Below are 14,478 nucleotides of genomic sequence, written 5' to 3' on the forward strand. Positions count from 1 at the left end.
CGCTCCATCCAGCCTAGCAACAGAGCAAGATCCCGTCTCAAAAAAAAAAAAAAGGCCGGGCGCGGTGGCTCAAGCCTGTAATCCCAGCACTTTGGGAGGCCGAGGCGGGCGGATCACGAGGTCAGGAGATCGAGACCATCCTGGCTAACATGGTGAAATCCCGTCTCTACTAAAAATACAAAAAACTAGCCGGGCGTGGTGGCGGGCGCCTGTAGTCCCAGCTACTCGGAGGCTGAGGCAGGAGAATGGCCTGAACCTGGGAGGCGGAGCTTGCAGTGAGCCGAGATCGCGCCACTGCACTCCAGCCTGGGTGACACAGCGCGAGACTCCGTCTCAAAAAAAAAAAAAAAAAAAAAAAAAAAAAGTAAGGAATAAAGATGAAAGAAACATAGAAAACAAAGGTTAAACCGTGCCCTACAAACGCAGGTCCTAAACCTTTCCTTAGGATTACATCCACACTCCTCATATCTCAAGCCTGGTTTTGCGAGTCCCTTTTTGAGACTTAATCGTTATCTCCCTGCCATTTTTTCAAAAGAAGGAATTTATTGTATTCCCTAACACAAGATTAAAAGTAGCTTAAGTCTTGGCTGGGCATAGTGGCTCACTCCTGTAATCCCAACACTTGGGAGGCCAAGGTAGGCAGATAGATCATTTGAAGTCAGGAGTTCGAGACCAGCTTGGCCAACATGGTCAAACCTCGTCTCTACTAAAAATACAAAAATCAGCCAGACGTGGTGGTGGGCGCCTGTAATTCCAGCTACTGGGAGGCTGAGACATGAGAATCACTTGAGACTGGGAAGTGCAGGTTGCAGTGAGTCACCACTGCACTCTAGCCTGGGTGACCAAGCAAGACCCCGTCTCAAGAAAAAAAAAATTAAAAAAATAAAGACTGGCAGAGTGGCTCATGCCTGTAAACCTAGCACTTTGGGAGGCTGAGATGGGTTTATCACTTGAGGTCAGGAGTTTGAGATCAGCCTGGCCAACAGGATAAAACCCAGTCTCTACTAAAAATACAAAAAAAAAAAATAGCTGGGCATGGGGGTGGGTGCCTGTAATCCCAGCTACCCGGGAGGCTGAGGCAAGGGAATCGCTTGAACCCAGGAGGCAGAGGCTACAGTGAGCCAAGACCGCCCAAACTGGGCAACAGAGTAAGACTCCATCTCAAAAAAAAAAAAAGTTTGTCTGATTATTTAGAGGTAGACAGGAAAAACATCAACATACCACACTGCCCTGAGAAGCACGTTCTAAAAGCCCAAGGGGGAAAAGTTGCTTTTGATAGCAACTTCAGGCTGACCAAGTACTGCCTTCAGAGACACTGAGAAAATCTAGAATCCACCGTTTATTAAAATAAACCTGGTTCCCTCAACTAATTCAACAGGTATATACCAACTCCTAAACTCAGCCTCTTATTACAATTAGCAGCTTTAAACGTCCATAGCCTGTTCTAGTCTTAGAAACAGCCAGGCAGTGACCTTTTAAAAATTAAGGATATCAAAAACCTTTCAATTCTCCCAAATGGAGATTCCCACTTCCCAATCCCCACGCTTTCGGGAAGCTAAAAGCTACGTTTTTCTAGTGCTTCTAATTCTGCCGTTTTCCAAATCCCTGGAAGGCTAGAGGCAAAAATCTTTGTCAACATTGAGTGTAGTGTGGGGGTCTTGGAATCAGACTTCCTGGATTTTAATACCAATCCATCCCTTCTTTGAAGAATTCCTGAATTCCCACCAGTAAAACGGTATTAGATTCAGTCCATACAGAGATACGGCACTTAAAACAGTGCCTGGCTATTACCAAGCTACATAGGTGTTATTCACTGTTTCCCAGTATTTATGTAGTCTAGCCTCCACAGAACTAAGAATATATCTAAGTGTCTTGAGACTCCTGTATTAATATAGCTCCTTTTCTATACATCTAAGGCAGGGCTTGAAAGCTCAAATACAGAAGTCTAAGGTTAATACGGATATAGGACCTTAGGCATTTTACACTATTGTTTTCCCTTAAATATGTACTATCCCATACATATCTCAAGACAAAAAGTACCATGTCAAAGTCCCTTAAGCATTCATGTTACCCGACCACCAAAACTGCATCACAACTGGACACAGCAGTTCACACCTATAATCCCAGCACTTTGGGAGGCCAAGTTATAAGATCACTTGAGTCCAGTTCAAGACCAGCCAGAGCAACATAGCAAGACCCTGTCTCTAGACATTAGCCACATGCAGTGGTGCACACCTGTAGCCCTTACTCAGGATGCAAAGGCAGGACAATTGCCTGAGCCCAGGACGTCAAGGCTGCAGTCACCACTGATCACATCCCTACCTTCCTGCCTAGACAACAGAACAAGATCCTGCCTCAAAAAAACAAAAACAAGGCTGGGCACAGTGGATCATGGCTGTAATTCCAGCACTTTGGGAGGCCAGGCAGGTGGATCACCTGAGGTAAGGAGTTCAAAACCAGCCTGGTCAACAGGGTGAAACCCCCATCTCTACTAAAAACACAAAATTAGCTGCGCATTGTGGCACATGTCTGTAATTTCTGCTACCTGGGAGCCTGAAGCAGGAGAATCACTTGAACCTGGGAGGCAGAGGTTGCAGTGAGCTGAGATCGCGCCATTGCACTCCAAGCTGGGCAGCAAGAGCAAAACTCCATCTCAAAAACAAAAAAACCCGTCATAACCTTTAAGGTAGTCAAGCAGCACTGCTTCCCACACTATCCTCCTCTTGACTCTAAGTAACCTGATGCCAATAAAGTCAGGAGATAAAGGAAACATATGGGGGGGTTGGGGGGGGCCATGGACACAAAGAAAACTCAATTGTGATTTTAGCATTCGCTTACATCTTTGTATTTTGAATAGCCTGGAGACATCAAAAACACTTTTTAAAAAGAGACCATAAGGACTCCAGGATTCTGGATGTGTTTGGTGTTTTAAATGTACTGTATGATGATAAGGATGAGAAGTAAACAGCATAGGACGTCTTCAGACAAACAGACAAAAGGAGTTTTATAGTATTTTATTATCAATAACAAACAGCTGCTTTAATGTGTCTGTCCCGCAGCTGTTAAAGAGTGAAGGACACCCTTGACCCTAACAAGGAAAACAAATTAAGCCTTTATGTACAAGCAAATTTAGAGCTCTTTTAAGTGTCCAAAGCTATTAATTAGTTTAATTGAGGCATTAAACTAATTCTGAATTAACATATTTTAATAACCAGGAACTAAAATGTTCAAATTTTTTTCTAGTACAAAAAAATTAAATTTGCTTTAGTTATAAAAGAGCTCTGTCAATATACACAAACTATATACTTCAGACATTCACAAAAATGTGAGCAGAAGGCTTATCAAAAGACATTTAATACAATTAGTTTTCAACAACCCCTTGGTGGTCCACATCTACAAAGATATCCAGCCCAACCCAACCCCCCTTCCAAATCCCACCCCCACAGAAAAGCACATACTTACCAGAATTTTTAGCAAGTATGGTTTGGGAATTTTTGTAGTTTTTGTTTTTTAAAAAAAGGCCCCCAGGGCAAGTTATTTACAGTTTAATTGCCACTGTCAACTGATCTGGACCTTGATCGGGACCGGGACCTCTGACGATCCACAGATGCTGGAGACTTAGATCTACTTGAAGAACCACGTTTCTGGCTCTTCTCAGGCATGGGAGACCTACTAACAGAACGGGACTTGCTCCGGCTCCGGCTCCTGCTCCTGCTTCTTGACCGGCTGTAAGATTTGCGACTACGGGAACGGGATCGGCTACGAGACCTAGAGGAACTTCTGGTCCGGGATCGAGACCTGCTTCTTGACCTACTATGAAAAATGAGAAGACATCAGCCTAGGTAAGACTCTACAGCAAACCCATTAAATACAACTTTTGACTTAAAAATTAGAAATACCTGTGCCTTTTGCTGCCTTCAATTAATTTTATTTTTCTCCCATTTATTTCCTTTCCAGAAAGTTTTTCAATAGCATTCTTTAAGTCACCATAAGAGGCAAACTCAACCACCCTAAAATGGAAAAAAGCCACTTTTAAAGTATACACATCCTGTAGTTGCACACATTGCACATAGCAGTCTAGGTTAAGTCGCTTCTATGTTCACTTTTGCTATCACTACTGAGTCTCACTTCTGCATAATGCAGTATTAAAAGAGCAAAGTTTTGGCACTGTTATACTTTGAGCCAATTAATTGTTGGGGAGGGTTCCCTATGCATTGTGGGATGCTTAGCGGGATGCCTAGCCCCTAGCGACTAGATGCCAACAGCATCCTCCCTCAACCAGTTGTGACAATCAAACATGTCTCCAGACACTGCCAAAGGTGTCGGGGGGGAGAGGGGAGGCGGCAAAATTGTCCCTGGAGAATCTCTACATTATAACATATTCAAATTTTAAGTCCTCAACGCTAAGTTCACAGTAAAATTTTCAGGATATTTTTAAAGACTTTCACAATTTCCAGTACATACCCTTCATTTAATTTAGGTCGGTGTGCATCCGCAAACGTTACTTCCCCAGCTTGTCTCATGAAATCTTTGAGATCCTTAACACAAGATAATTGTGTTAAGCAAAGAAGAGGAAAGGGGACACACAAACAATCACATGATATAAAAAAAACAAGACTACTGAAAGAGAAGATGTTAGATAAAGTACAAACATGGCATTTACCACACTTGTATTCTATCAGAATTCAAAAATTATCTATGTCAGGGCACGGAATAAGGAAATAGCATATTGCTTTTAAGCAAAATGCTACAGGAAATTCAGATTTTAACATTAAGGTAGTATTAGTCTATGCTGAGCTCAGTACAAAAGAAAAAAAAACAAACAAAAAAAACCAAAAAAGGAAACAGTACATATTTTTAAAGACTAAAGTAGAGAAGTTTTATTTAAAAAAAAAAAAAAAAAAAAAAAACAGAACATTTACAAGACACCAGTTATTTTGTGCCCCATATGTCATTAAAAAAGTTTACTTTACCTTTATTATTATTTCCCTAGGCTAGTCAAGCAGCAAACCATTAATCGGTCGGAGAAACCTTCATGACATATGCCCGACTGGCTCTTCGCCACCCACTTGAAGGACACTACCCAATCGATGGAAGCCTTTAATCGCACAGCCCTCCCTATTAGCAGACTATTGGCGGATGCAGACATGTTCTACTCGAGCAGTTACCAAGGACCACTTTACTGCGATCAGGATTCCAACGACCACCTAATTTCGTATCTTTCAACTCTTTTCGACCGGACCTCTTATTCGGAAGCGTTACAGGAAGACAGGTCTCAACTTAGGGATCAGATCACGTTATCAACGCTCTGGGATCGCTGCAACCTGGCACTTCAAGGAAGTGCACCGATAACGTCTAGACCGGCAAACACAGATCTAGAGGTGGCCAACTGATCACTGTAGGAGCTGACTGGCAAAGTCAACCAGGCCCAACCAAGAGTGACCAAGACAACGATTAGGATAACCCACAGGCACTCCTCGTCATAAGGCCAACGACACAGACAGGCTGGCAAATAAAGGGTTTAATATTTGGTTAAAAATTGATTTTAAAAAACAAGAAAAATATCCTCAAAACATTTACATTTGATCACTAATATTAAAGTTCAAAATATCCCCCAAATTACATTTAATTAAATGTTTAAAATTACAATTCCATTAAATCCATTAATTTAAGATAAAACTACTTTTAATAAAATAAAACATTAGCTACCCATTAACCTTTTTTAAAAAACCACATTAAAATAGCTCAAAACTGTATTTCAACAAACCTGCCAGCTGACTCTTGAGGATAAATTCTCAACTATAAGCCGATTTTCTGTTCTTACAGGTGGAGCATTTCTGAGGAAGAAAATTCGTATTCACAATGGAAGAAATGCAATGACAGCACTTGTGTTCAACTGTGGGCAAGTTCAAGCCATCAGATGTGACAAACCATCCTAATGACTTCCGTCAACAGATTCTGTGTTCTACGACTCGTATAGATTCATCAAGAACAATGGGCTTACGTGGGAATAGAAAAACACATTATATGGCAGGACCCCGAATCATCACTGCTAATGTCTCCTGAACCTTAAATGCTACCCCTACAATAATTGTTCAATGCAGCCGTCCCCCCTTCACATACCGTCTATCATTTCGAGGTCTGCGACTACTAAAACGGTCAGAGTATCGTCCTCTACCTCTTCCACCTCGTGACCGAGCCCTAGCATGTTCAATAGTAACCCTACAAAAAGGAAGAAAAATGTCCGTTACACACTTAAGTTATATAGATCTACTTAGAAAAATATGCCAGCAGACCCAGTCTGCTCTATGTCCCAAGGCTAACTAGTTACACAGGAGTCTCACCTTTCACTACAGAGTTCTTTTCCATCAAGCTCATACACAGCATCATCTGCATCCCTCGGATCCTCAAATTCCTAAAATGTAAGTATAAACATGGGCTTTAGAAGAGTATTCTACAACATAATGAGCATTGAAATCAGGAGACAGAATAGGAAAAGAGGTATCTTGACAACACTGCCACATAGTCAAACCTAATCAAGGAGCCACTAGGAGTGGGTTCCAGTGAGCCGGCAAGTTAAAGTTGTTTTCAGCCTCAATAAAACTCACACACAAGGCTGGGTAACATTTTCTGAACGCAAATATTCTACCTGGACTCAAGATCGAAAACTGCTTATCAAAACTCTACCTACTTAGCAGATAATTCACCCAGTTCTAAATACTTACCACAAAACCAAAGCCTCTTTTCAGATCAATATCTCTTATCCGTCCATATCCCTTGAAGAATCTTTCCACGTCCTTCTCCCTGGCCGCTGGATTTAGTCTCCCGATGAATACTCGACAGCCACTCATGATGTCCGGCTAGTACTTCCTATTAGAAAGTAATTCAATCGAGATAACAGCAATGACTGTCACAGAGAAACACCTGATCAAAGAATCAAAAACATAAACAGCGTAAAATGTTTACCCAGTGATGTTATAAACGGGATTGCCAAGAGTGCCTCTAATGAAGCCAGGTTAACTTGCAGACAAAATTAAAACCCAGCTCCCTCCCAACACGGTCCGTTACTGGGCCCAGACCGCAGCAACCGCAACGCCCACTGCCACCTCTCCAACTGCGCAGCCGCACACTCTCCACGGCTCTCCGGCCCCCTCCCATCTGCCGCAGTTAGGAAAGGCCGAGAAGTGCGGGCGGAGCCGCCCCCGCCCTCCGCAAAGCCAGCCCAATGGCGGCCTCGCGGGCGCGTCACAGCGGGTGGAAGCCGGATTCTCGCGACGCCACGACCGCGCCTGCGCCAACGGGGCGGGCGCTCTGCGGCCACAAAATGGCGGCGGTGGAATCAACAGCAGCAGAGCCACGCGTGCCAAATTCCCTTTTCCCTCCTCCTCCCAACTCCACCGTTCTTGGGGTCACTGCGGCCGCCCTCCAAAAGGCCCAGCCGCATCGCCAGCAAAGTCAGGGAGATCCCGGCCCACTACTCTACGGGTGCGGGAGATGAAGACGTTAAGACCGGCAGGGAGGGGCGCACAACCGCTGTGTAAAAACGACCCTAACAGTGACCGCCCTTCCACCTCAGTCCCCCTCAAACAGTATGCCAAAAGGGAGACGTGCCCCAGCGCCCACCTCGAATCAACTGCGCTCATTAGACGCCGTCCTCCGCAAAGAGAGCAGCCCCAGCCGCTCACGAATTGAGCGGCCATGAAGAAGCCTCGATCCGAGAAGGCTTGCCCTCAAAGTGAGCCACTCACCTACCGGACGGGGTCTTTAGCGGCTGAGACCCAGACAGGTCCGTAGTCTGCGACGGAGTCGTCGGCCTCCACGCAGACCAGGACTTAACTCGTCTACGCCTCTCCACAACTGACGCACTTAGCAGCTCTGGCACTCCACAAAATGGAGGCCGCATCTCTGCGTCACTTCCGGGGACGCCCCTGGGCCTTGGGTCCACCCTGTTGGACCCAGGGAAGACGGAAGTTTTGGGAGGGCCGGAAATTTCGGGGAACGTGGGTCTCCTTACCTTGACACTGTGAGTGACCGACCCTCCGCCCGCGGTGGGTGGGGCCGGGGGCGGGAACTCGCTTGGGCATTGCCGGCAGGTGCCGGAGTCTGGAGGGACATCGGTTGAAGTTGTTCGCCCCTTCTAAGTCTTTGGCGTTCGGTTAATCATCATCTCTCCCAGAAGAGTCTCCTGAGACAAGTATCAACCCTTCTTGTATCTAAAGTTTTTCTTAGACACACACAAGATTACTAATTAGAAGAAACTTAGCTTTGCAGAAATACCTGGCCTTTCCTTATCTCTCGCCCTCAAAGCAGAGAGCTCCTAGATGTTCGAGTTCTTTTTTCAGCCATGCCACAGCTGTATGGTTTTGTTGTAGTGAGAAGACTAAGGAACTGAAGTATTTTTTTAAATGAAAGGGTTTTGACTGATGAAATGTTGAAAATGGTACTGCAACTAGAAGGCTGTCTTGAATTGAGGCTGGAATACAGATTTCTGCATTTCCATCACTCTGGGAGAGTGGTTGGAAGAGGTTTCAAGCTGCTTTTTTTTTTTTTTTTGAGACAGAGTCTCGCTCAGTCGCCCAGGCTGGAGTGCAGTGGTGCCATCTCGGCTCACTGCAAGCTCCGACTCCAGGTTCACACCATTCTTCTACCTCAGCTTCCCGAGTAGCTGGGACTACGCCGGCTAATTTTTTTTGTATTTTTAGTAGAGATGAGGTTTCACCGTGTTAGCCAGGATGGTCTCGATCTCCTGACCTCGCGATCCGCCCGCCTCGGCCTCCCAAAGTGCTGGGATTACAGGCGTGAGCCACCGCGCCCGGCCTCAAGCTGCTTTTAAGTCGAAATGGTATGTGGTTAATCCTCCCCGTTGAGATTTCTGTAATGTAACACATGAAAGTTTGCAATTCTTTCACTTTATTTTTGTTTTGTTTTTTTGAGATGGAGTCTCGCTCTGTCGCCCAGGCTGGAGTGCGGTGGCCGGATCTCAGCTCACTGCAAGCTCCGCCTCCCGGGTTCCCGCCATTCTCCTGCCTCAGCCTCCCGAGTAGCTGGGACTACAGGCGCCCGCCACCTCGCCCAGCTAGTTTTTTGTATTTTTTAGTGGAGACGGGGTTTCACCCTGTTAGCCAGGATGGTCTCGATCTCCTGACCTCGTGATCCGCCTGTCTCGGCCTCCCAAAGTGCTGGGATTACAGGCTTGAGCCACGGCGCCCGGCCGAAAGTTTGCAATTCTTTAGAAACAGAGAATGCCCTGCTTTCAAAGTGAGTGTGAAACACAGCCCTCCATATTAACTCCCCCGAGGTCCCGATAAGGTTGGTAGACCTAGAAACTTAGGCATAAAGAGATTGGTTAACTTTGCTTTAATGCTTTTATGTAGAACCCAGTGCACCCCATTTTTGAGAAGTGCCTGGAATGTGGAGTTGCATGCTTGCAACTAGAGTTAAACAGAAAAAGTAGTTCAGGAAGAAGGAGACAACTGACACTTAACTCTGACCTCAGGGGCCCTTAGGCACTCAGAACTGAAACTTGGATAGTTTGTATCGGTAAGTTTGTCCATTCATAGTTATATGTGCAAATAAAAAGAGTCTCAGTGGGTACATGACAAAATTGTAAAGTTAGTTACCTATGATGTGGGAGTTAAGGATAGGTTTATAACACAATATGTATTTAATGTATTTGTTCAATTAAAAGAAAAAAATGTTATCTAGTTGTTGGCCTGATGAACATTGGCATTTTATAATGCACAAATTGTCCCAGACCAGTTTGTATTTAATTACATTTGTTTGGTTTCTGCATAATAAACAAGTCTTCCCGATTACTTTCTACATTTTATGTTTACTATGAAAGCAACTCTTTTTATTTCACTCACTACCACTTTTTTTGTTTTGTTTTTAAGGCTAGTAAAGCAGTGGGACTGGAGAAGGAACTAACAACTACATTTTATTTTGGCTGCAATAAGAAAAAGTAATCTGGAAAAGGTTTTCTGGGGGTGAAAAGTAAAAAAGATGGTGCTGTACACCATGAAGAAGTTGCTACTTTCAGCTCATGTTGATTTTCTTCAGGACCAATTTTTTAATGAACACTTTTCTCTGATTTATTTATTATTTAAAAGTTTATGAGTTCCACAAAAGTAATTTTTCTTTAGTAGTGCCTAGAGACAATATTTTAAAACATTTGTCTTCTGCAGTGTTGGCTTTTGCCATGACAACCATCTAATCTCAAGTCTCCCTATTTGTATTAGTCCGTTCCCACACTGCTATAAAAAAACTATCTGAAACTCGGTAATTTATGAAGAAAGGAGGTTTAATTGACTCACAGTTCCATAGGCTATACAGTAAGCATCACTGGGAGGCCTGAGGAAACTGAACAATCATGGCAGAAGGCAAATGGGAAGCAAGCACCCTCTTCATGCACGTGATGGCAGGAGAGAGAGAGAAAGCAAGGGGGTGAAGAGGGCCTCACTCACACACTTTTTTTTTTTTTTTTTTTTGAGACGAAGTCTTGCTCTGTTGTCCAGGCCGGAGTGCATGGCGCGATCTTGGCTCACTGCAAGCTCCGCCTCCCGGGTTCACATCATTCTCCTGCCTCAGCCTCCCCAGTAGCTGGGACCACAGGCGCCCACCACCACGCCTGGCTAATTTTTTGTATTTTTAGTGGAGACGGGGTTTCACCATGTTAGCCAAGATGGTCTCGATCTCCTGACCTCATGATCCGCCCGTCTCAGCTTCCCAAAGTGCTGGGATTACAGGCGTGAGTCACTGCACCCAGCCGTGCCTCACACTTTCAAAAACCATCAGATCTTGTGAGAACTCACTATCACAAGAACCGAATGGGGGAAATCTGCCCCATGAGCCAATCCCTTCCCACCAAGTTCCTCCCCGAACACTGGGTATTACAACTCAACATGAGATTTGGGTGGAGACACAGAGCCAAACCATATCACTATTGGACTGTTTCTTACCAATTTCTCTAATAAATACAAAGTCATCTTCCATGATCAGAATTACTCTTCCCCTATGTGATCTTACAATATTCTGGATTTTTTTGTTTTGTTTTTTTTGTTTTTTGAGACAGAGTCTCGCTCTGTCACCCAGGCTAGAGTGTAGTCGCACGATCTCTGCTCACTGCAAGCTCCGCCTCCTGGGTTCTTGCCATTCTCCTGCCTCAACCTCCCCAGCAGCTGGGACTACAGGCGCAGGCCGCCACACCCGACTAATTTTTGTGTTTTTAGTAGAGATGGGGTTTCACGATGTTAGCCAGGATGGTCTCAATCTCCTGACCTTGTGATCCGCCTGCCTCAGCCTCCCAGAGTGCTGGGATTACAGACGTAAGCCACCATGCCCAGCCTACAATACTCTGTTTATACCCCTGTTATACAGTCATCACTGATTCATGTATGTTATTCATGTTTTCTAGAAATGCATAGCACCAAAAAGACTCAATATTTATAGACCTGGATTTGCATGAGCATTTTTTTCAGGTCGTCCTATTCCTATATGAATGTTTCAACAAAATGGCTTGGCATCCTTTTCCTAAGACATCCAAATTAGAAGCAATCTTTTTTTTTTTTTTTTTTTTTTGAGATGGAGTCTCTCTCTGTCGCCCAGGCTGGAGTGCAGTGGTGTGATCTTGGCTCTCTGCAACCTCCGCCTCCCGTCTCAGCCCCCCGAGTAGCTGGGACTACAGGCACATGCCACCATGCCTGGCTAATTTTTTGTATGTTAGTGGAGACAGGGTTTCACCGTGTTGTCCAGGCTGCTGTCTTGATCTCCTGACCTCATGATCCACCCGCCTCAGCCTCCCGAAGTGCTAGGATTACAGGCGTGAGCCACTGCGCCCAGCCTAGAAGCAAATCTTTAAAGGAAAAAAGATGCAAAGAAATCACAGATTGAAATAAACACAAAATTTACTGGCATCTCTCTTGGAGACTTTCAGTGTAGCTGTGGTATGTTTCATTCACTGCCATCCTGATTTCATCTAATTCGGAAATGAGCAAATTATGGCCTATGGGCCTAATCCAGCCTCTTATCTGTTTTTATATAGCCAATGAGTAATTTTACATTTTTTTTTTTTTTTTTTTTTTTTTTTTTTGAGACGGAGTCTCGCTCTGTCACCCAGGCTGGAGTGCAGTGGCCGGATCTCAGCTCACTGCAAGCTCCGCCTCCCGGGTTCACGCCATTCTCCTGCCTCAGCCTCCCGAGTAGCTGGGACTACAGGCGCCTGCGACCTCGCCCGGCTAAGTTTTTGTATTTTTAGTAGAGACGAGGTTTCACTGTGTTAGCCAGGATGGTCTCGATCTCCTGACCTCGTGATCCGCCCATCTCGGCCTCCCAAAGTGCTGGGATTACAGGCTTGAGCCACCGCGCCCGGCCAGTTTTACATTTTTAAATGGTTGTGGGGGAACAGAAGAAGAAGAATATCTGAGCACATGAAAATTATATGTAATTTAAAGGTCAGTATCCATAAATAAATACATTTTTGGAACATAGCCATTCCTGTTCATTTACTTATTGCCTATATCTGTTGTGCTACAGAGGCAGGGCTGAGTAGCTATGGTAGAGTCCATATGGCCTGAAAGCCTAAAATATTTACTGTCTGGTCCTTTACAGAAAACATTTGCTGATGGGGTGGGGGAAATAAGAGATTAATAGGTACAAGCATACAGTTAGATAGGAGGAGTAAGATCTAATGTTCAATCACAGAGTAGGGTGACTATATAGTTAACAACAATGTATTTTATATTTTAGAACAGCTAGAAGAGAGGACTTAAAATGTTCCCAACACATAGAAGTAATAAATACACAAAGTAATGAATATCCTACTCTGATTTGATCATTACACATCCTATGCATGTAATAAAATATTTCATATGCCCCCTATGTATAAATAATATGTATCAATAGAAAAATTTTAAATTATTTTTAAAAATCATTTTCTGACCCTTGAACTGATTCCTAGATTTTCAACTGCTCTATGAATGCTCCACCCAACCCCCTTTGTCAGATAATAAAACTGTAAACAAAGAAAAACTGAAAACAAACATGATTTGATCTTTATTTTTAAAGTTTGATTCCTGTTATGAAAAAGAAGTACACATATATGCTTACTATAGGAAAAATGTTCAACAGGAAGATATTGAAAGAGGAAAACACAATCCTGTCTCACCAACTCAACCTCTGATTGTAGTTTGCTGTATTTCCCTCCTGTGGGCTTTTTTTTTTTTTTTCTGTTTAATGTTTTTCAGTACAAAAGTAGTACCTCATCTTTTTTTTTTTTTTTAAAGACAGATTGTCGCTCTGTCACCCAGCTGGAGTGCAGTGGCACGATCTTGGCTCACTGCAACCTCCACATCCCCGGTTCAAGCAATTCTCCTGCCTCAGTCTCCCCAGTAGCTGGGACTACAGGCGCCCACTACCACGCCCAGCTAATTTTTTGTATTTTTCAGTAGAGATGGGGTTTTCCCGTATTGGCCAGGCTGGTCTCGAACTCCTGACCTCGTGATCCACCCACCTCGGCCTCCCAAAGGTCTGTGATTATGGGCGTGAGCCACCATGCCCGGTCAAAAATACTGAAAGAGGAAAACACAACCCCGTCTCAGCAACTCAACCTCTGATTGTAGTTTACTGTATTTCCTTCTAGTGGGCCTTTTTTTTTTTTTTCTGTTTAATGTTTTTCAATACAAAAGTAGTGCCTCCTCATTTTTTAAAACACAGATATGAGATTTTTAAAAGTCATCCCTATTCCCAGCCCTTAAGGGAAAACTACTTAGCATTATTGAACTTTCCCTTTCGTGTTTTTCTATAAGAACAATTGTATTTTCAAAATATGAATCATCATCATATATACTTGATTTTATGAGGGCTTCTTAATTCCTAAAACTTAATCATGTACATTTTCCATGTTTCTTTGTCTTAATATTTTATGATCATGAGTGTATATTCAAATTTTTACCATTATTTTCACTTAACATTACACAACTACGTGCTTGGGGAAAATATTCATTCTGACCAACTTTTCTGTTTTTCGAAAATGTCCTAAATATCACCAGATGCTTAAAAATTGCTATCCAGGGCCGGGCGCGGTGGCTCAAGCCTGTAATCCCAGCACTTTGGGAGGCCGAGACGGGTGGATCACGAGGTCAGGAGATCAAGACCATCCTGGCTAACACGGTGAAACCCCGTCTCTACTAAAAATACAAAAAACTAGCCGGGCGAGGTGGCGGGCGCCTGTAGTCCCAGCTACTCGGGAGGCTCAGGCAGGAGAATGGCGTAAACCCAGGAGGCGGAGCTTGCAGTGAGCTGAGATCTGGCCACTGCACTCCAGCCTGGGCGACAGAGCGAGACTCCGCCTCAAAAAAAAAAAAAAAAAAAAAAATTGCTATCCAAAAAAATTCCAACACGAAGAAAAAGTGTTACTTCCTTGCCTCCACCTTATAATTCTAAAGATTTTTCTAAAGAATTAACTATACTTAAGTAATTTCT

General features: G+C 43.8%; 1 protein-coding gene, 1 long non-coding RNA gene and 1 pseudogene across 9 annotated transcripts; 2 read left to right on the forward strand and 1 right to left on the reverse strand.

Moving 5' to 3' along the window:
• Window positions 1–2,998: 2,998 nt before the first annotated feature.
• Window positions 2,999–8,867, reverse strand: SRSF5 (serine and arginine rich splicing factor 5). 7 transcript variants are annotated; one of them, XM_021941326.2, is made up of 8 exons: window positions 7,749–8,867; window positions 6,726–6,870; window positions 6,345–6,415; window positions 6,124–6,222; window positions 5,768–5,837; window positions 4,465–4,538; window positions 3,900–4,010; window positions 2,999–3,813 (listed from the first exon to the last, which is right to left on the reverse strand). In XM_021941326.2, exons 2-8 carry the CDS (start codon window positions 6,849–6,851, stop codon window positions 3,546–3,548), a joined length of 819 nt encoding a protein of 272 aa, XP_021797018.1. In that variant the 5' UTR covers window positions 6,852–6,870; window positions 7,749–8,867; the 3' UTR covers window positions 2,999–3,545. The 7 variants fall into 7 exon arrangements, with proteins under 7 accessions (XP_021797018.1, XP_009210098.1, XP_009210093.1 ...); XM_009211834.2 differs by having other exon boundaries at window positions 2,999–3,810; window positions 7,753–7,914; XM_009211829.2 differs by having other exon boundaries at window positions 7,753–7,914.
• On the forward strand, window positions 7,206–8,552 carry LOC116275705 (annotated as a pseudogene). The gene has a single exon (XR_004184877.1). The product of XR_004184877.1 is annotated as an uncharacterized LOC116275705 (transcript).
• LOC103886342 lies at window positions 8,746–10,094 on the forward strand. The gene is made up of 2 exons (XR_649876.3): window positions 8,746–8,842; window positions 9,894–10,094. It is a non-coding gene; the product is annotated as an uncharacterized LOC103886342 (long non-coding RNA).
• Window positions 10,095–14,478: the final 4,384 nt, after the last annotated feature.

The sequence above is a fragment of the Papio anubis genome, chromosome 7 (genome assembly GCF_008728515.1).
Source record: "Papio anubis isolate 15944 chromosome 7, Panubis1.0, whole genome shotgun sequence".
Classification (NCBI taxonomy): domain Eukaryota; kingdom Metazoa; phylum Chordata; class Mammalia; order Primates; family Cercopithecidae; genus Papio; species Papio anubis.